Below are 21,009 nucleotides of genomic sequence, written 5' to 3'. Positions count from 1 at the left end.
AAACAGAAGGACTGTATTTAGCAACACATTATTTATTTGAAATGATATCGTTGTCATTATTCACACATTGTGATATCATGGCCTCTAATCACATCTATACGGACAAAACTAAGGGAGTTTGCATCCATGCTAGCAGTGCTTTCAGCTAAATGCTAACATCAGTATGCTAACATGCGCACAACGACAATGCTAATAGGATGGTGTTTAGTGTAGCATGTTATGGCACGATAACATTTACAAATTAGCACTAAACACTAAAGTTTCCTCCGGTTGAGGCTGATGTGATAAGATTTACAGGTATTTAGTCAAACCTATAAATACAGTTTAAACTATATTGAAAACTCGGACGATGGATGTATTTATAACATTGTATATCATCATATCGCCCGCCGCTACTATATGTGATGACTTTACAAGTGCATGTACTGCTACTTGTTTAAAGGGAAAAAGATTGGATTTATGTGGTTTTTTATCTGGGATCCTGAATTATTAAAAGCTCTGGGAAATGAGCAGAGGAATACATTTCCTCCTTCACAGAACCTTCCCTGGCAGGTGCTATTAGCCTATAATATCTGTATGACAAACCAAAGTCACATTCAGAAAGCAATTTTCAGTCCACAACGCAATCTCAGCCATTAATTGACTAATGAACAAGATGTTATCCAAGGATACCTTTCCAATGACCACTTAGCAAAAGAAGGAAGAGGACTTAATATGATGGAAATAAGTGTGACAGACTAAACGGTCCCATCTGAACGCACTGACGCATGCTCTGACCTTCCTTGTCAATCTGGAGGGCAGACAGGGTGGCCATTTATGTTGTGGCGGCAGAGCTCGGGCTGCAGAAACAGTTTTCATCATCACTCCCAGAAAACCGTGTCAGAAACCCATGATCTGTCTGACTGCCCGCCTGCCGCCAGCCGCCTGTGGGAGGGAAACAACAATAAACAATGAGGAATCAGAGAGTCAGGAGGCGTGGAACATTTTCTTTGACCTTTTTCGTCAGACTGTGCAGTCTCCTGTGTATCATTGTGAATTCTATACTTAGGGTCATCTGTATTTCTGGGCTCTCAGATGGGTGTTTCAAAAAAAGTGTGTGACACGCAGCCTGATGCTTACAATCTCCATTTCAGTAACACTTGAGCAATTACCTAATGTGTTCCTTTAATCAATTAGAAGAGGCTGACATTTCCCAATACTGTAAGCCCTAATAGCTCATCATTATGCTTCATGGCATCAGTGAAATGATTTACCAAAACATATTCTGTCTTCAGTTCATTTGTTGCCAAAAGAGTGTGAACAAAAAAAAAAGGCGAAACTACAATTATGACATTTTTTTAATGACATTATTTGTAAAACTTTGCATCGATGTCAAATTCCATGAGATCATATTTGATTTTCAACAGGACAGCCAAAGCCTTTGGAGTCGTTTTTAATAAATGTTTCAAGGTATTCAATCACTTCACCTCGCACCACTAGATTTAGCTGCAAGGAAAATGACAAGCAACACTGGTAGAACGCCAACGAGTTTCAGGATTTATGTCCTCCCTGTCGACTCTCATAATGTGTATATGTGGTTGTTTTAAATAAGTCCATGACTAAATCCATTCATGTACAGCAGAGATGTCATCACTAGCATTGTGACCTCGTGTGGGTTTACTTTTCTTTTTGTCTCTGAAATCCCTGGAATAACAGATCCAATGTTTAATTGGGTGGTGTAAGAAGACAGGGGCAGTGAAGAAGTAACCTACCAAGTATGCTTGTCATTTCACAACATGGCACAGAGTTAACAGACAAGAAGTGTCGTGGGGCCAAATGTGATTGTGTCAGAATCTGGAGACAATTAGTGGATAAATGATCTGGTCCGCCCACACGATATCATCAGCAACACTCCCCCCCCCCCCTGGGTCGCTCAAGTCTCCTTCAGGGACCATGAGTGAATCATTGAACCAAGGTGAGACATTTACTATGGTAACATACAGGAAGTGCCTCGAAGCTGCTTATTATTCCCACACCACATTTACTGCAGTTGTACTGTTACATACATTCACAGGTCGCCCGTCACTGAGGTTCAAAATTCATTCCTGGCTTTGGGAACAGAAGTTGAGAAAACAATCACCCTTACTTAGTAACTGCTCTGGAGCTTTTTGATGATATCACATGATCTTCTTCAGGCAGATAAGAGTTGGAACCGTGGATTTGACATTTTTCTCTTTTTTATTTGACATCCATGATGGCTTGGGAAGTTGACTATGATAATTAGAAGTTGACAGATGAAGACCATGTGATATGATAAAAAGCTCCAGACCAGCTAGTAAATGGACCTTGTGTTAAGATTGTTTTATTCATAGCCAATTATTGATTTTCACCGCCTGTCCACAATGCAAAGATCTACATTTTATTTTGTCAATAATGGAGTTTTCAAAGTCTTATTTTCTAAAACAGAATCTGTCAGTGCTGTGGGATTATTCCAAACCTTTTCTTTTCAATCAAATCACCCAGATTCAATAACATTTGTCATCTTCCTCTTAAGTAAGACTTATTTTTAAACTGTTTGCAGTCTACTAAGGGCTCAAGTGTAGCCTGGTAACTACAGTTGTGTTTATTTTTAACACAAGCAAACATTTGCATGTTTTACTACGTCTTTCACGGTGACTCATCACAGCTACAGATAGTCCAACACACACACACACACACACACACACACACACACACACACACACACACACACGCACAGAAGCTCCAATTTCCAGAATGAGTCAACGCATTTCCTACTTTGAGCACCAATTAGTTTACAGTTTCATTGTTCTTACCCAACCAAAAAAAAAACACCACATTGTCCCCAGACAGTATGTACAGCTGGCCCCATGATACTGACAGACAAAAGACTGAATCTCTGATTGATGAGAGAAATGAACCCTACACAGCAGAGTTTGAAGCCCCACAGCCACCGGTTGATAGAATTTGAGGGCTGGTTGAGAGTTGGTATCTGCTACATATTTTTGTCCACAGGAGGGGCTACCATGATACAAAGTACTACAAAACTTCTTGTTCTTGTACAAAAACAAACACTTTTGTAGAAATCCTGCATTTTTAAACAACAACTGATACAGAGTGAAAACTGCAGACTGCGTGTAAGGACGGATATGAATAAGAACGTTGACAGTATACATTGCTTGTAGAGGCTTTGAACATAATCATAGGCATGGTAGAAAGTTCTTCACGATGGCAGAACTTTGGCACGAGAAAGGCGTTACAGAAGAAAACGATGAGTATTCGACAAGGTCAGCAAAGATGATTCCAAACTAAATATCACTTTTATACATCGGTTCATAGCAAACCATTTGGCACTGACTACCGTTCCCTTTGTTGCTGTGAGATCAGGGTTTATTTAAATCATTTGAAAAGGAACTCAAGCCACTGAAGGGAGGGACCGATGGGGTCAAACACACATGGAGGTAAGACAAAAGGGCATTGACATCAACAGAAAAACTACATCTGGTGTTACTGTCACAATAGAGTTTTCCCTTCTGCACAGGTTTAAAGTGTGTCAGATGAGAGTGTGTGTGTGTGTGTGTGTGTGTGTGTGTGTGTGTGTGTGTGTGTGTGTGCATATATGTGTCATGTGTATATGAGTGTATTTAAGTCCACTTCTAGTGTGGACCAGACTTATGTTTTGAACTAAACCTGCTTGGATCCCTTTTTTCAATTTACATTAATTTTTTTAAGTCCTTCCTTTCCAGCTCCCTTCAAAAAGTGAACGTCACAGTGAGGTGACACTGCTCAGGTATCTATATTTCCACAGGAAACATCCGTCTGCATAAGCAAGTGGGGTTCAAAAGGAATCCTGTTTCGACTGCTAACCTCAGTCTGCGGTTAAGTCAGCGTTATTTTGACCCCCGTCTCCCCTCCATGGTTTTAATCGAGGGGTGTGTTTTCGGGGGCGATGCTCGGCGTTCATGCCATGGTTTCCTTTCCGGGGAGTCTCCTGTCGTTGAACGTGTGCATGTTAATGACTTCCTCTGTCTTAACGATGACGGGCGGCTGAGGCTTCTGTTTGAGGCGGCGTTGGCACTTCAGAGAGACACGCAGCTCATCCATCATGGCGCTGCAGAATGATCGCTGCAGAAGGCAAACAGGAAAGAGGGTAAAGTGTTAGCTGGCACCACGCTGTTCGCCACACTGCTTGAAGCTACGCAACTCTAATGCGCAAAATAAAACCATTAGCAAATATTGGCTTTTTAAAAAAAATGACAGAATATTGGCGAGACATGAGGTTCATTGCCGATATGTATTGTGTGATAGCGATTCCAGCCCACACAACTGATACAACACGTTACAGTAGGCATTAATTGGCAACATTTTGGTATGTCTTCGTGTCCATGATGGACTAATTTCTATTGTTTTAATGTATTTTTCTTTAAAAGAAAATGATGTGTTTGAATCCCTTGTGTTTTGTCCTTTTTTTTTTTACAATATTGCTTCTGTGTTTCTATCACATAAAAATACACCTTAAAAGTATGTGGACACCCAAACATTACCCCTATATGTTGAACAAGCATACAAACAGTTCCAGACCACAATTATGTAGACATACTTTTGGCCCAATTATGTCAGGTTAAGTCAAAATCACAAAAACGGACAAAGGGCTTTACAATCTGTACAGCTTATAATGCCCTCTATCTTTAGACCCACGGTTTGCATGAGAAAGAATTGAATGCGTAGTCTCTTTATGCTATTACGCCGTATCATCAACAAGCTGAACATGAGGTAAGAACAAAAGTAACATGGATGGAGCAGCAATTGATGAGACATTGACATTTTGGAAAATAAATTCATTCTTAACGGTGTAAAACATCTTTATTTGATTCCTGCACATTATTTTTTTGGAAAAGCCGGCACTTCATTTAAAAAGGTTTGAAGTCTCCTGCCAAGAACTAAAGAGAAACATTCAACACTTGCAATGTTTGGCGTGCAAAGCAGACAAACTGAGAAGATGCTGAATAAAGGACATAATATCCACTACAGAAGATTAAATCCAAAAATATTGCTACCTTCTTCTAAAGCATCAATCACCCCCCCCCCCCACCCCTCACAGAGCGACACGTGTTATGTAACATCCGCAATATGAGCCTCTGTTGTCCCCGTATTATGTATGTGGTTCAAATCCTATAAAATGTCAGTATGCTTGTGCATCAACGTTGCCAAGAGAAATTCCCACATATCCACTCTATGATTATGCTAAATCTAATTCAAATTCTTAGAGGGTAGGAGGAGAGAAGATTTGAAAGAGAAAAAGGCAGAGCAGTAACGTATGAAGCTATTATTTTTTCTGTTTGTGTGTGTGTGTGTGTGTGTGTGTGGGTGTGTGAGATGGATATCTGTAGGTGGCTTATGCACCAGGTATTTTTTCCTTTTTGTTTTTCCTCTTCCATATATTTGTCTGGCGCATGAATGAGATATTTTGTATACTCGAGAAGATGAGTGATTACGGAATTAGAGAGGGGCAGGGGTGAGAGAGAAAGAGGGAAAAGAAGGCGAGTGAAGGGGGTAAAAAAAAAAAAAAAGCTGGAGATGTCAGGGCGGAGGAGGTTGGCAGGGAAAGAAAATGGAGAAGAGAGGCTTCTTGTCTGCATGTAAATCACTAGCACCTTGGCAGCCTTGAGATTGTGGAATTTGCAAATTATCTGAATATTGCGACCCAGTCTTGCGGCTCTTGATTAATGATAGCCGAGATGAGCTCTGAAACATATGCAGACTGTTAAAAAAAAGAAGAAATGAAGCCAGAAACTAATTACTGTTGCAATAAAGTTACATGCTGCTGCACTGTGCTAATTCTGTAGACGTAAATAATTAAAACACGCTATCAAAAGGACTTTCACAATTATCTGGAAACATCATTGAACGAGTTAAAGAGCACTAAAATACACACTCCACACTGTGAGATGAATCATGTGCACTCAGTACTAAAATAGAGCGCAGATAGAACGGTCTGAAATATATTCAGTCTCTTGCTAGAAAGAAACATAACCAGAGGGGGGGGGGGGGCAAGTATGCAGCACTGTGTGATTGGTGACTGTCTTGGGATTCAGACAAATCTCGAGATCAAAGGATAAGTTAAAACACTTCTAATAAATAACACTCACATGCTGTTTTTGATCGCTGTGATAATTCCTCTTTAACACTGGCCGCGCAGAGAACAATGCTTTGTACATTTCAGGCTGATATGAGTTCGACAAATCAAGTAGGTACCAACTAAAAAAGTACACAATTATGTCATTTTATTATCATTACACCCTCCTCCGCTGCAGCGCGGCGAGGAAACTAATGTCGTGCTTCAGAGACTTTGTAAAACACACTCTTGATTTGACTAACTCAGAGGCTGAAACCTCACGTAGCTTCAGCCTCAGGGATCTCTTCACGGTCAGTATGGACAGGAAGAACAATTACAGCGACCAATGGCTCCGCACGCTGTGTGTGTGGGCCTGTGAGCATTGTGTCATCCCCAACTCATCCCCAAACCTGCAAACACATGCAAACTGACCAGATGTATGTTGTGTCATTTCTCACTTTTACAGTTTAGATGACCTTAAAATGTTCTGCACTTCCCGATGGAAACAACAAATCTTTAAGATAAAGACGTTACATGACGGAAGCTTTAATTCTTAACACACGTAAGGCTCCGGTACCTTCTCCAGCTGGGCGTTCTGATTGGATTTGTAAAGCACCTCCCCGACAGCCACAAACACCGACAGCACCAGTCCTGCGGCCAGCACTATGAAGATCCCTCCGATGTTCTGCACCCCGAGAGCGCTGGCCTCTTTGCTCTCCTCCTCGGGACAGCCGTTGCCTCTCCACCACTTCTCCTTCATCATGTGCAGCTTCCCTTCTTCCTGCAGCTGCAGAATAGCTATCGTGATCTTGTCTCTGTACGGAGAGCCTGCGAGGAGATAACATGAGATTAGCGAGCATGGATAACATCAAGATTTGAAGTTAGTGTTAGTGTACGTGTACAACTATTGGTGGAGGGTGTGTGAAACACGCTCTGGCCTCCATTTGCTCATATAACCTGTCAAGTTATTGTTGGCTGCTCAGCGGGAGTCCTTCTTCAAATCCCACTAATCCCTATATTCACAGAGTGATTCCAAAATTCTCACTCCTCTCTGCAGTGTGTGAATTATAATACACAGGGAGTTGGCAACACAGACTTGGCTTTGTGTGGCGGAGCTGCTGTTGATTCGGACGAATTAGCTGCAGTTTGCACACGCTTTCATATTTCATAAATGCTGCGTATAAACAGGAAACACAGAGACGCACCAGTGTCTACATTACATGGGTTCATACGTGTTTGGGATTAAATGTGAGATAGGGTAGCTCTATCTGTGTGTGTGTGTGTTTTATGGATGTTAATGTCATGATGAGTACCCAAATCCACAGATAGTGGGAAGACGCCAGAATTAGCAACATGGCATTAAGGCTCAGCGGGTGCTGGCTTGATCAAAGGAGGAGTAATCATCGCAGAGTACCCGAGTGGGGTCGCGTTCCTCTGCCATCCGCAGCGTGTGTGACACAACACGCGGTCGATCGAGGCGCAGCGCACACTCTCTTGCCCAAACCAGGCCAGGGAAGATTAATACATACTGTGGGCGTTAATGTTTCATTTATAAACTGGTTGAAAAGCTTGTTAGCGTATTTATATGATTATAGAACTCATGCATAATGAAGCCTGTTTGTACATTTCCATTTCATGTGCTTATTCAGAGAGACTTAAAAGAGATGAAACAGAAGTAAAATGTTGCATTTTTTATAATCCCGACATAATAGAAATAATTGTACAAACATGGGAACATTTTGTGCAAAAACTGGAGGTGGGGGGTGTGTGTGTATGTGGGGGGGGGGGGGGGGGGGGGTGAACTAAGCATGGCCCCAGGTAGCAGGTAGCATCACTTTGTCTGTCGCTCTCCTACAGTTTTGCCTGTCAGCCCCTTTAAATGATTCCCTCTGTGTCTCATCTATCATCTATCTATTGCCATCCATCATCCTTTCATCTCCACCTCTCTGTGTATTAAGACTGACAAAGGGGACATAAATACAAAAACTGAAAATTACGCAAAGTACCGCTGAGTTTTGAAGAACACATCAGTGTTTGCTTTGATCGTAAATAGCCCATTCTTTTGTGCGAGTGTACCCGAGGTATGAGTATGAGCTTAATAAGACATTATAGTGCGCACTGTACATTACATCCATTCTGCACGGTACATATGTGCCGCTGTGAGTGTGCAGTCGTGTATATGCTAAGCATGTGAAAAGCATATGCTTGCTTCATTTGAAGATGAGAAATCTATCAAGTATTCAAGTCCCCTGATTCTGGCTCCCCTCATATTTCAAATGATTAATGATGGCCTAACAAAGCAGGCCTTGGATAAATGCTAATAGGATGGGTCCTTAGAGAGGAGGATATGGAGCACGGCGCCGGGGCAAATGGAAAAGCTCTGTGCTTGACACACTGTGCATACACAACTACCTGACAGATGTTCAACACGAGAGGACATCCATCACTCCCACACTGTCTGGCCTCAAGTATTAATGCGATCACAGTTTAAATCGATAGTCGTAGATGACGCATTTTAGGTTTTGGGAACAGGATGTGTGAAAACCGCACTAAAAGGTTAAGACGTATTGCACGGCTCGCTCTGCTTTATTGCTGTAACAGCCCTACAGGGAATGAGCTGCTAAACAGTGTTGAGTAGGGCAAAAGTTATTGGCTAGAGGTTGACATGAAGGCTGAGGTCTTCATGGTGTTTGAGACAAGAACACACACCTGATTTATTTTTATTCCTATTCTTCCAGGATGGACTGCTGGCATAAAAACAAAACTCACTTTAAATTAATGAAGCAATTAAGCATCTCAAGGCTTCTTCTTTTAGAGAAGAAACATTTTAGAGGCTGCGATCAACTTTGTTTCTGAAATATTGAGCAATGAACATCAGAATTAAACATTGAGGGCAGTAAAGACTTTGAAAGCGGACATCTTTAATTGTTATTTTTCTATGCATTAAAATACTCAACCACTTATCGCTAAAATAAAGCGATTTGGGGTATATTCTGTGGTCACCACGTGCATGGAAATAGGGCTGAGCCACATTCTGAATCTGTGTGGACATCTCAAGGGCATCAGTGTAAGCACTTCTGCACTTATGGAGCCACAGAGGGACTATATTTCACAGCATCACCTCAGCTTTGTTACAGCCACGGCAATCATGGCATCCCTGCAGATCTATAACTGCCCCATACTCATCAGCAGTAGCCGTGTCCAGATGTGGATGGCCAGAATTAATCCTCCATATTTTGATGGCCTTCATATCACTGATGATATATGTGGCTGTTACAGCTGCTTGCAGTGCTCTCCGTGGCCTCTTCATGACCAATGTAACCTCTGTGACAAGAGGATTGGAGCTATCACCAGCTTTCTGCTAGGGCACCCTGGAGTCAGGGTCGTAAGCTGCATGTTTATTAACCCCGACAAAGACTGCTTTATATGCAACACAACACAACCTCATCATAGGATAACGGCACTTTACAATGTCAGAATGTGATTTTATGACAGGAGACGGGTTAAATAAGCGGCTGTGAAAAGTTCTTTAGTGCTCGTTTTACTCCCTGTGAATTGCTTTGTTGTTGTGCTTTAATGCTCAGACACAATTCACACGGTGTCAAGGAAGTCGCAGCGAATCGCACAGGATTGACTTTCGGGGGGGGGGGTTTGCTTTCTGTGATTGTTTCACTGTCTTGCACTCGGCATCAGAAATCCTTTAGTCGTCTTACAGCGGTGGAAATCTACAGCGTTACAACAGCAAAGGGACAGTGTTGTAATGCTTTGCTGCCTTCACTGTCTTATGTGACTGCAAAGTAGGCTAAGAAACAGTATTGGGATTGTTAAACGCCAGGTTTGCGTCCCACTACTCTGTAAATAACCCTGTGAGAAAACCCACCCTCGCTACGGCAGTGCCCGAACGGCGCCTGTTTTTTTTCGAGGTCCCCGGGCGCATTTTAACCTTATCCATAAATTCAACCTCTTCAGCCATTCGCTTTTCATTAAGATAAACCTTTCGCACCTCGCGCTGTTGAACCATTACAACCATGACCGCATCAATAAAGGTCAACCTTTTTCGTTCTCAGAGCTTATCAATCATCAACGCTATATACCTTTTATCTATCAAATGGTATCTGCAGTATCTCTCTCTGACTTAAACGTTTTCAACAACACATCAGGCAGCACGTGAGCGTATAGAGGTTGAAGGTCATTTACCCATAGGTGTTCCCACTCCGTACGCTTTGGAGTCTATGAGGCCTCCGATCTGTGTGAGGTTGCAGTTGCGCTGGGTGACAAACTCGATGGTGGTGGACTCCATGAGGAAGGCGTAGTCGGAGGTCAGGACGCGCTGGATGCCCTCATCCATGTTCTTGACCATCACAGTTTGCCTCCTGCTGTTCATGAACTCCCACATCTTGTCGTAGGTGGAGATTTTAGTTTTCTGCAAGATACAAGAAGATGAATGAGTTTGGTGGCTTTTTTAAAGTTATATTACCTAAGATTGACAGGAACGTCCGTGAAACGTTTTTGAGATTTGTTCAATTAAATGATCATGATATCATTTAAAAAATATATTTCAAAGGCTTCCTATAATTCTTCCATAAAAAAAAAAAAAGAAAAATCCATAATTCATAGATTATCTAATCTAACACATCTATACATATTAGAATCTGCAAATATGTATAATACATGAATATAAAATAATAAATAAATAACTTTCTTGTGTTGTTCTTTCACATAACTAAGTTTAAAAGTGTAAAACAAATTGGAACCAAGGGACATATAGACAAGTAGCGGTCCCAGGAATATTCTCTATCTTGTAATTGGTCGTTGGCAGGAAAACAAATGAGAACCTCTGATTTAGGGCCAACATTTTTCTGCATTACATTTTGTATATACATTTTTAAACAATAGTTTTGATTGTTTATCCTTGAAATCCTTTGCTGGATTCAAATGGCCTACCTTCACAAGAGGGTTTCACATGCGTGTATATAATCCAGCGTTTATGTGTTCAACTGGTCCTCACTGTTTGCTGTTCACTCACAACATCGTATCAAAGCTGTATGAAGTTACCACTAACGCTATGATTATTCCTTAAATAACGTCAGCTGCAAAGTAAACAGATACAACAATTGCTTTTGTGTTGTATTTACGACACAAAGTAGCCTCTAAAAGAGTGTTTGCTGAAGTAAATCTGAAGAAATCTGAATTTTCTATCTATTTAATAGCTGAGAGAGGAAGATTCCTCATAAAAACAGCCTATAAACACCCTGGCAGACGCAGCTACCTTGAAGAAGGTCATGGTGGCACCGTCCTCCACCACCCCGTACAGGATTTTAGTTTGCTTGGCCAGGTCGTCGGCCGAGTCTATGGGCGACTCCATCCTCTCCACAGTGAGGAAGGCCGCCAAGTTGGCCGTGTATGAGGAAATGATGATGAGGGTGAAGAACCACCAGATGCCTCCCACTATTCGAGTCGACAGCGCCTTGGGCATGAGCTCTGAGCCTGGTGTGAGGGAGGCATTGTGTATTTTAACATGTAAGAAAATAACTACATTAAATCAGTTCCTTTGTAAAAAAACAGTCCAACTTGTTTCAAGAGTTTCAAGTTTTTCAGCTCAGGCAGATGCACCTCTCGCTTCAAGAGGAATCACTTGAGAGTGCTCACTAAACAAGATGATTGTTGGATTTCAAACGAGAGAAATGATTGTTTGCATAACCAAACACATTCAGTATCGATCGTTCAGAACAGCGTGGAGAAGTGACAGGCTGTTTGGGCAAGAGTGCCATGTACCCAAGGTAACCTCACATCCTGTCTCCACATCCCACTGGGCTCTCGGTGCTGATGGACCAAGGGCAAGAGGAGAAGACACTGGGTATTATAGTAGTATCATTACTATGTTAAGGAGCGCACTAATAGACTGTATATTATTTGAATAAATCTCAGTAGACACGCTTCTTAAGCGGCTTTTGATAAAAAGCATTTCGTCAAATTGTAATCTCTACTTCAAGGGTAGTTTAATTGTACTCAAGTGGTATTCAAATATATCCCTCTCACATGAATATATCTCATATATAAATATATTCTATGTATTATATTCTATATAATATGTTGTTAAGAGCTAAATTGGTTAAATTAAATAAACATTACATGCACATTTACTCTAAATTCTGTCTTCCTAGCAGTGGACCCCCAGAGGTTCCTCTCTGTTGCCGCCGGCTAGCAAAACAGCCCAACCCCGAGAGACAGTGGGATATAAAGAGCTCCAAGTCGACAGAGCAACAGCAGCTACAGGCTGAGGCAACTACCTTGCTGCATGAGAGCCCCAACTCCAAACCAGAAACTATTGAGCAGCGTAAAATTGTTTTCCACTACATCCGAGTCTGGGTTGCATGGGTGCGGGTTGTACCACTCGTATGGGCTAAACCTACAAAAGGAGAGAAAACAGAGAGAGACATGTCAGCACATGGCGAAGAACAGTGTGTTCCTTCGCTGCAGATTAAACGGCACATCTTTTAAAAACAAAGGGAATGTAAATGTGTGGGAATCTTGTGCTGTGGCCTCGGGGTCAGAGCTTCTGCAGAGACCAAAGCAAATCATTCTGGCTTTCGCCGAGATCAACGTATCGGCATATTCAAATGCCATCAGTTTATTGTGAGAACAGATCAATAGCCTGGGATAACACTGTCGCTGGTGATAATGTCCCAGTGCGTGATGATCTTTGGAGCTCATTTGGATTCACTGACTCAGGAGCTCTTTATGCGTTTCCCCCCAGCATCTACCATCAGCATTACTCTGCGGCTGCCACATCCTCCTCACACCCCCAACGAGGATCTGTTTTCCAACAGCCGTCTCTGTTCTTCCACTCCCTTAGCTAATTTCCCTTATTTCTCTCACTCCCCCTCACACCTTCATCTCTTTTCCCATCCTGTACCATTCACCTCCCCCGACAACCTACACTTTATTTCCCCCGTTTGCCTTACTTCCCCTTTGAACTTCCCCCTTTTACCCCCCAGCCTCCCGCTGCCTGCCTCAGCTGATTGTCAGTGTCTTTAGGTTAGTTGTGGACATTTCTCATTTATTATCCTAAGCAAAAGTGGCATGGCATTAGCACAGGGCGATTGGGTTAGTGTTAAGAATCAGGAACTGATTGGGTTTGTGCTGAAGTGGGTGATAGCGGGAACATTGCTTATGCAGAGTTGAGGGGCCCATCAGGTAAAGGCTGTTTAGCAGCTTTACCCCCAACATGCCGCATGTTAATAAGCAGCCGCGGCCGAGTCTTAAAGGTTCATTCTGCGTAGAAATGTGACGCCATTTGTCAGCTGCAGCTTTGTCGGGACGCACAGGGACATATATGCTGTAAATATATATATATAGTCCGTATTTACATTACAATAGAGCAGCATTTCACATTATCAAACCAAATGTTATATGACAGCAGTTTTATGGCATCACTATTTGCCACAGAGACGACATGATTGCTGTATATCGATATGCAGAACTGTCATCTCGTCTCTCCTTGTTGCTGAAGCCGCCTAATTAACAGCCTTATTTGACAAGAATCGTGAAAGTGGCATCATTTCTGTCATATTGCTCTTCCTTTACAGATATTTTCTATGCCGTCCCCTTGAGAATCATGTACGTGGACACGGCCGTGATGACACTCCATATTTCTTCCTGTCAACCTCGTCAGGATGTCGGAATTTGGGGGAATGTCAATGAGCTCCGTCTCCTCGGAACCACAGGCATCTGAAACTACACAATGGCCTTGTGAAGCTGTGCAGAATGCAGCGTGTACGCTCGCATGAACTCGTGCATGCTTTTATGGCTGCGCGCGTCAAGCCTCTGGCGCATGACTGTTTGTGCATGTGCCTTCTTAGTTGTGTGGGTGTGCATTTCTCTGTGGTAGCAACTGTGCATTCGCATTTGCATTTGCTCAATCAAATTCATCCCGAGTCAAAATGTTTTCTGTGAGGATTTATTTATTAGATATTACATGGAGCTGCAGCCAGGGGCCAATTGTGAGTGAGATCCCATATGTGCCATAGGTGAGGTAGTGTACATCTGTGTAAATCTATAACTCGCAATTGATTGGATTGCGTTTGTCCCTCTCAGTGTCTACATGTGTATTCTGTATGCACCAGGCCAGACGGCTCCTCTGTATGACCTTTGCCTGCAGGCGGCCCATATTCCTGCGGGCCGTGTTTTGCACACCGATCACTAGGAAGAAAGGGACGTGCAACATGCGGACGTAAGGTCACCTCCTCACACTGAGCACGAGGGACATGTCGAATAGCACGCAGAATTCTAAAAAGATTCCCCCCCCCCCTCCGCTGTTACTCTTCTCCTTCATCCGTCCCTGGCCACAATAACACAACACGCTCCCTCCATTAACTGTCTGCTGGATTCAATTACTCTGGCTGGCATTATAGATCTGCTGCCTTTCTTCTCTCAGGCCAAATGAAGAGGGCTGCGTTTGGGAGTGTTAAAATCACAAGCTTGCCAAACTGTGACATCCTGTGATTACATGTAAACATTTTATAATGCAATTTATATTCTCCATTCTTCCCGACAGGTTGGACATTTTCTGCACTGGAAAAGGTTTTTGCAATCTGAGTGAATACCATTTCTTTGTTATTATTATTAAAAGACAGGAATCAATTCAACCACAAACAGCTGGAAGAAACCACTGAGTGAAATGAGATAGCTTATTTAGTCAGAAAGCAATTGCAGTACGTGTGTGTGTGTGTGTGTGTGTGTGTGTGTGTGTGTGTGTGTGGGAAGCATTTTAAAGATGTGAATCCCTGGTGAGATTGAGGTGTTTAGTGTCTTATTGTGCAAAACCAGAACTCCATAAACTCGCTCCACTCACTCTATTTGCAGGGGATTAAAGAAAATAATGTACTCTGCGTTTAGGGGATTGACCAATCAATCGGCGGCCGTGTAATCAATAACACAATTATGAGAGAACGAGCTGAGCTAACCGAAGGAGAAAGCACTGTACTTCAGATTTGAACTTTTTTTGATCACATGCTGTGAGGACAAGCACTATTTATTGCCTCGGTGTGCGAAGAGAGGCACAATGCACGCGTGCAGACAAGAGAGTTATAATTTAATAAAAGTACAGAGGCCATTTCAATACAAGCGGAAGAATATCAATATAATTGCATGCTAATCACTTACCCTGACCAGCCGTGGAAAACAAAGAGCTACGGATATAATTTGCATATTCTGAACTAACTTAGGTGACAGTTGCTGCTTTCCTCTCATGTGATCATTGTGCCGGTAACATTCGATGAAGTGTGCATTAAACCCAAACCTCTCGGGATGAAAGCAGAATAAGAGGAGCCCTGGGGTTAACACACATCTTTCTACATCGGTCATGCATTGAGGGTTTTTAGGGGGTTTAGGGTTCATCAAGATACTTGTAAGAGTTTAACTTTTACTTTGTCAGTGTTGTGCAGTACTTGTACATTTCATACAGTAGATTAAGAGATATATAACGGGTAGCTGGTTTAACAGCTGCTGATGCTTGTGCAAATATGCCTTAAATTGTGTTAGCAGTCAGCTGATTTTAATGACCACGCCAGTGTGTTTCCCTTGTTTCAGCTCATTTGCTGTAAGGTACAGCAGGTAATGAAATCAGAGACATCTAATCTTCTTTTACTATCTTCTTCTCATCTAAGCTACTTTATCAATGCATGATAATGACACTAAAACAATTATTAGGTAAACTTCTCTGCATGGTGAGTTCAAGCTGAGATTTGCTGTTTTAATATATAAAACAGTCTACAGCTGTATTTTAAAGCAATGATAGTCCCACTCTGACAAAAATAAAGAATTTAAAAACCACACTATGCTTTGGGAAATGATCAACTGTAGTGTAAAGTAAAAGCAAAGATGTAAAAACACTGGTATGGTCCTTTAAAGTAACTCATTTAAATGTAATATTCTTATGTCATAGAGACTACATCTTAATCATTAAGAATAAAGAGGCATGCCTCTTGCAGGAATACTTTTGCCACCAGTCACAGCTTGATGATTTTCAGTGAATGAATTCCTCCCTTCAGGCCCAGAGGGAGCAACTGCTGTGTGAAAGCAGGGAAACAAGTAGGGAAGAAGGACGTGGAGGAAGGTAGGAAGGAAGGAAGGAAGGAAGGAAAGGAAGGAAGGAAGGAAAGGAAAGCGTGGGTCTGACATGTTACCTGGCTATGACAAACAGCACACAACTGACACCCAAGCAAGCCAGCAGAATATACATCCAGATATCGGGTGAGAGGGGGTTGAGGAAGGAGAAGACCCCGGGGTTGGTGCCGTTGGGCTTGCGGTACAGGATACTTATCCCCAGCGTCATGTAGGGCTTGGAGAAGTCGATGACCTTCTCCCTGACGTAGGTGATGGCCAGAGGAGCCACTGCCAGGTCTGATTTCTGCAATGAGATGATGGAGGGGCGGGTGTTTGAGTTAACCAATAAAAGACGACCGATCAAATTACCATCTGATTTCTGTCGACAGCTGCTCTGGTCAATATGTACAGGAGGAGGAGCCATGGCAGAGGATAGCTGGGGGTCATTAGTTCAGATGGATTAGCAGGTAGAAGGCTGAGCTTTTCTGGAAATTACAGGTTATATGTCTGATCCTTCTTATGTGGGGTCAAGGGTGAACAATTTTGGGATTAAATCATTCTGTGACAAATATCCTTGTATCCTCTCAAATGTAAGATTAGCTGTTTTTGGTGCTTCCAGATATTTTTTGCATGACCCCTCCAAGAAATAAGTTATTCATCAAACATTACCAGTTTTGTCTATTTTCTTTCTTCAAAAGGTTTTCTGTTTTAAGATTTTTAAGATTCTGTAGGCGATGTTCTTTTCCTTATCGTCATGCTAACTAACAAACTACCATTCAGGGGTGGAGTAGAAAGATTCAAATGAATTGACGCAATCGGTTGAAGCATTGGATTGTGGTTATTAAATCATCTAACTAAAAGATAACTAAAGAGATTTATCCTGATTTCAGCATTTTTCTTTTCTTTTGTTGTTGCATTCTCTGCATCTTACAATGTGCAGCCCTGGTGATAGTTGACTCACATGGTCAATTAGCTCCCGCACCATGCCGTTCCATTGGCCCGTGCTCTCATCATGCGCGCCGTACTTCCCATCTTCCACTAATCGCACCTCATAGCGGAAGCCCAGGATGCCAGAGAGCTCCCTCAGCAGGTCGATACAGTAGCCCTCGAAACGGTCGTTCCCATACAGAGGCTTGTCCGACTTCTTAAACATCACATACGGCTCCTCCTGCACAGGGAAAATACATTGAGCGGGTTTGATGACTCTGTGTGTGTGTGTGTGTGTGTGTGCTGCTTGTGTTTTCATTTGTCTGTGTTTACCAGTATAGTGGAAACACGCAGGGATTTGTTAGCCAGAGAGTCCGTGACGTTGGATGTCTTGCTTTTGTGAGACTCTGTCATATTGAGACCGCTGGGAGGATCCCACGTTCCAATCTGTTGAAACAATTCAGTGTCAAGTTTATACCACCTTGTCTACTGATAGGAAAAATGATTCTTTAACGCATCCACAGCCACACGTTTTTCTTTCTACTCAGCAGTCATATATCATCAACTGCACCAATGTGTGACACACCTTTTCCAGCCCGTCCTCCTTCAGACTGACGACATCCAGGTCGAAATCTGTCCTCAGTCCATTGGTCTTGTTGAAGAGAACACGTCCTGTCAAACCGTCCCAGTGAGCCTGCAGACAGAAGCACACAGCATAATAATCTAAACTCTTCAGCACAGTGATTCCATTAACCTTAAGATATCGTCTTTTACTAACTGCTAACCGCAAAACTTTTCCTGTCCCAATTATTAATTTAGTCTGGCTCTCCCCTCACTGTCTATCTCAAAAAACAGAACAAGAAACAATAAAGCAGCCAGAATAGCAGCAGGTTTGACAGGTAAGAGTTCATTATGCATGTGGTTCATTGTGCTTGAAGTTTCACTTCAAAGCCATTGGAGGAACAGACGGGCATGGAGAGCGATAGCAGACACAGGAGGGGGAGGAAGCGCCAGCTACTACAATGGCTCATTCTGAAAATTACCTGCAATGATACCATCCACAGAATAAAAGAGCTTTGTAGAACAAAGCAAATGGCTGACCCCAACTACAGTTAAGGAGACACACAGTGGCTTTGATATAAACACGGGTGGAGAAACACACGCAGAGAAAGTGGGAGAGAGGGAGCGAGGAAACATGTCGATGGTGAAGATAATGCACTGGCAATTTAGATTATCAATAAGATTATTGAGAGTGTTGAGATAAGTGTTTACCTGGGTTTTACTAGATGGTTTACGACAAGAGAAAGACAATAATGCAAACTGTGCTACTCAGTTCAGCTACAGTGATTCACAAAGGACACTGCAAACATGTGACCGCGCTGATCAATATAACATTCTCGAGCCACGGCGTTCAGCAGATTCCAAAGGTCAGAGGTGAAGACAGGGTGCGCATTGATATCAGTGATGGCCTTGTACCTCTTTGATGAGGTTGATGAAACGGCCCCCGAAGCGCCACGGCTTGTGGCGATTACACTGCAGCGAGCTGACCGTGATCTGCTGCGACTGCTGCACCGCCACCGCCACCACATGCACGGCGTCGTACATCAGCGCCGCATCCGTCTGCGGACAGGAAGGTAATATCATTAGACATTTTTATAACACCTGCCAATACATCTGTCCACGCGACCTTTAATCCGTTCATCTGTTCACCTTCGGAGGAGCAGAAGAAGCCGTGTGAAGTCGTGGGTGACTTGTTTTACTCTTTTGTCAGGACAAGAGGACATAAATTAGCAGTAATGCCAGCAGTTAATGCCCTGCACAAATGGCACGGTGTCTCAGCCTGTTAGTAAAAATACCCGACTACTGTGTGAGGCGATGAGAAAGCTCCGCCAGGGAGAGTCTCTCAGTGGAAGGCCGGCCTGTCACTGTGAAGACTAATGGTTCCTGATGGGTGTGCCTGTTCTCCAGAGAGAGGGAATGCAAAACAGGCACCAGTGCATTCGGGATGACTGGCAGACGGCACAAAGCATAGCTGGGATACACGGTGAGCTGCATTGAAAAGTACGAATGATAGCCATCCATATAACCCCACTAATCAGTCATCAAAGGAAGTAAACCCTCCAGTTAAAAATGTCCACACTGACTGTGAGATGCCGAGGTTTATCTTTCCTCTCTGCCTGGCACACATGAATTCCTTTCATGCCGTCTGTCCTCACAGTTTGAGACACTCCACAGTCACCATGGTCAACACATTACAGCTTAGCTTAGATCCTCTTTCCATGGTCCCACACTGCCTGAAATACACTGTGGTGATCTTATTTGACATGTCCTGGTTGACCAACCTGCGAAGGAGTATGAAAAATGTCTTTGAGAGCACAAAGTATCTGCAGCTATAGGGTCTTTGTGGATGCGCCAGCTTCTGAACAGCTAGGCGCACAGCAGGAGACCAGCGAGCTGCAGTTCAGCTCAAATCAGTTCCCAGTTGTTTCTATAGGCGCAGTAGAGCGTCCTTGCCATCATTGTGGGAGAAAAGGAACGCAGGAAGGATGTAGGGGCATAAATTATGCTACGTGTACAATTTATCCAACCTATATTTATAGTGGCAGGTCAATTAAAGAAATAAATCTTACTTCCAACAGCGAGGAAAGAGAACAATTCAAGATAGAGAGGAGGAGGAGGGGAGGGAGGGAGTGGCTGCGGTACTGGGCAGTTTTTAGCCTGTCCCCTGGTTCTCCTGTGCTTTTGGAGTTGGTGTCTGCTGATGTCAAAGGCAAAAGCAGATCAGAGGATGGGAGACCCATCTCTGCACTCTTTCATCCCCACTGCTTCCCTGGGAAAGGGAACAGCTACCCCCATATCGGCTCTCCTAATGCAGGCAGTGTGTGTGTGTGTGTGTGTGTGTGTGTGTGTGTGTGTGTGTGTGTGTGTGTGTGTGTGTGTGTGTGTGTGTGTGTGTGTGTGTGCTAGTGTCGTGCTGTTCATTGCAAATGCAGATTAGGAAAATAGTCTGTTATTCTGCTAATCTATTTTTGGTTGAATAGTGGGGAGGATTTCGACACACAGTCAGCATCCAAACATTATTTTCTGTCTCATTGAAGGGAAAGTTCATCATGTCCAATAACCCAATTATTGTTTCACTAACTGTATGCAAAGACTTCTAGGCTCATTCGATGTATTAAAGGGCACAGATGTTGTTGTTTTCTTCAAAGGAGAAAAGCTGTAATAATCACATTCAGTTTCAGCGCACTTCTAAAGTACATGATACATTTTGAATTCATTTATTCAACAAATTCACTTTTGTTCAGTTTGACTGACCGGGTTGAATTCATGCAATTCAAATAGAATCTGTGCTGCCTTTTTGTTTTATGCCTACATCTAGTGATGGCGAGATGAAGCTTCATGAAGCATTGAAGCTTTCCATCCAATTGGTTCGCTCATGGGCCGAAGCTTCACGGTGCTTCATTTGCTCTCCTGCGCCATCAAGTGGACAATAAATGTAAAACCGGCGAAGTGCAAGGCTGCAGTGGATTTAAAGTATCTTTGCCCTGAAGATTCTTTGACGCACACATCTAAGACTGAATATAATGTTCTATTTAAAAATAAAGATTGATGTTATTACGTGTTATTGAGAAGAGAGTGCCTGGAAAAAAATGTGGGCTTTTTACGCCTTAAATGATAGCGCAGTTTAAGATTGGACAGAGAGAAGGGGAATGACATGCAGCAAATAGCAGCAGGTCTGTTTTGAACCCCCATTCGAATGTGGGTCGCCTGCTCTACGAGCTGCGCCACCGGGGATGTGTAATGTACACGTTGGATGTACATTATCTTTCCAACAGATTTAGATTCGGTATCTTTACTCGCTC

The 21,009-nt window shown here is 42.8% G+C and overlaps 1 protein-coding gene across 2 annotated transcripts in view; it reads right to left on the bottom strand.

Moving 5' to 3' along the window:
• Window positions 1-1,319: 1,319 nt before the first annotated feature.
• Window positions 1,320-21,009, bottom strand: part of LOC115028855 (glutamate receptor ionotropic, kainate 2-like) — a 54,171-nt gene continuing 34,481 nt past the window's right edge. For both annotated transcript variants that reach the window (XM_029462737.1, XM_029462739.1), the window contains exons 7-16: window positions 18,623-18,766; window positions 17,733-17,840; window positions 17,480-17,593; window positions 17,181-17,387; window positions 16,300-16,523; window positions 12,403-12,521; window positions 11,382-11,599; window positions 10,310-10,535; window positions 6,690-6,940; window positions 1,320-4,122 (exon numbers count right to left, since the gene is read on the bottom strand). In XM_029462737.1, coding sequence (XP_029318597.1) covers window positions 3,958-4,122; window positions 6,690-6,940; window positions 10,310-10,535; window positions 11,382-11,599; window positions 12,403-12,521; window positions 16,300-16,523; window positions 17,181-17,387; window positions 17,480-17,593; window positions 17,733-17,840; window positions 18,623-18,766 — 1,776 coding nt within the window. In that variant the 3' untranslated portion in view covers window positions 1,320-3,957. The remainder of the gene's footprint in view (window positions 4,123-6,689; window positions 6,941-10,309; window positions 10,536-11,381; window positions 11,600-12,402; window positions 12,522-16,299; window positions 16,524-17,180; window positions 17,388-17,479; window positions 17,594-17,732; window positions 17,841-18,622; window positions 18,767-21,009) is intronic.

This window comes from Cottoperca gobio, chromosome 24 (genome assembly GCF_900634415.1).
Source record: "Cottoperca gobio chromosome 24, fCotGob3.1, whole genome shotgun sequence".
NCBI lineage: Eukaryota > Metazoa > Chordata > Actinopteri > Perciformes > Bovichtidae > Cottoperca > Cottoperca gobio.
Note: the sequence above shows the minus strand (reverse complement) of the source record. Positions and strands in the feature narration are given on the sequence as shown.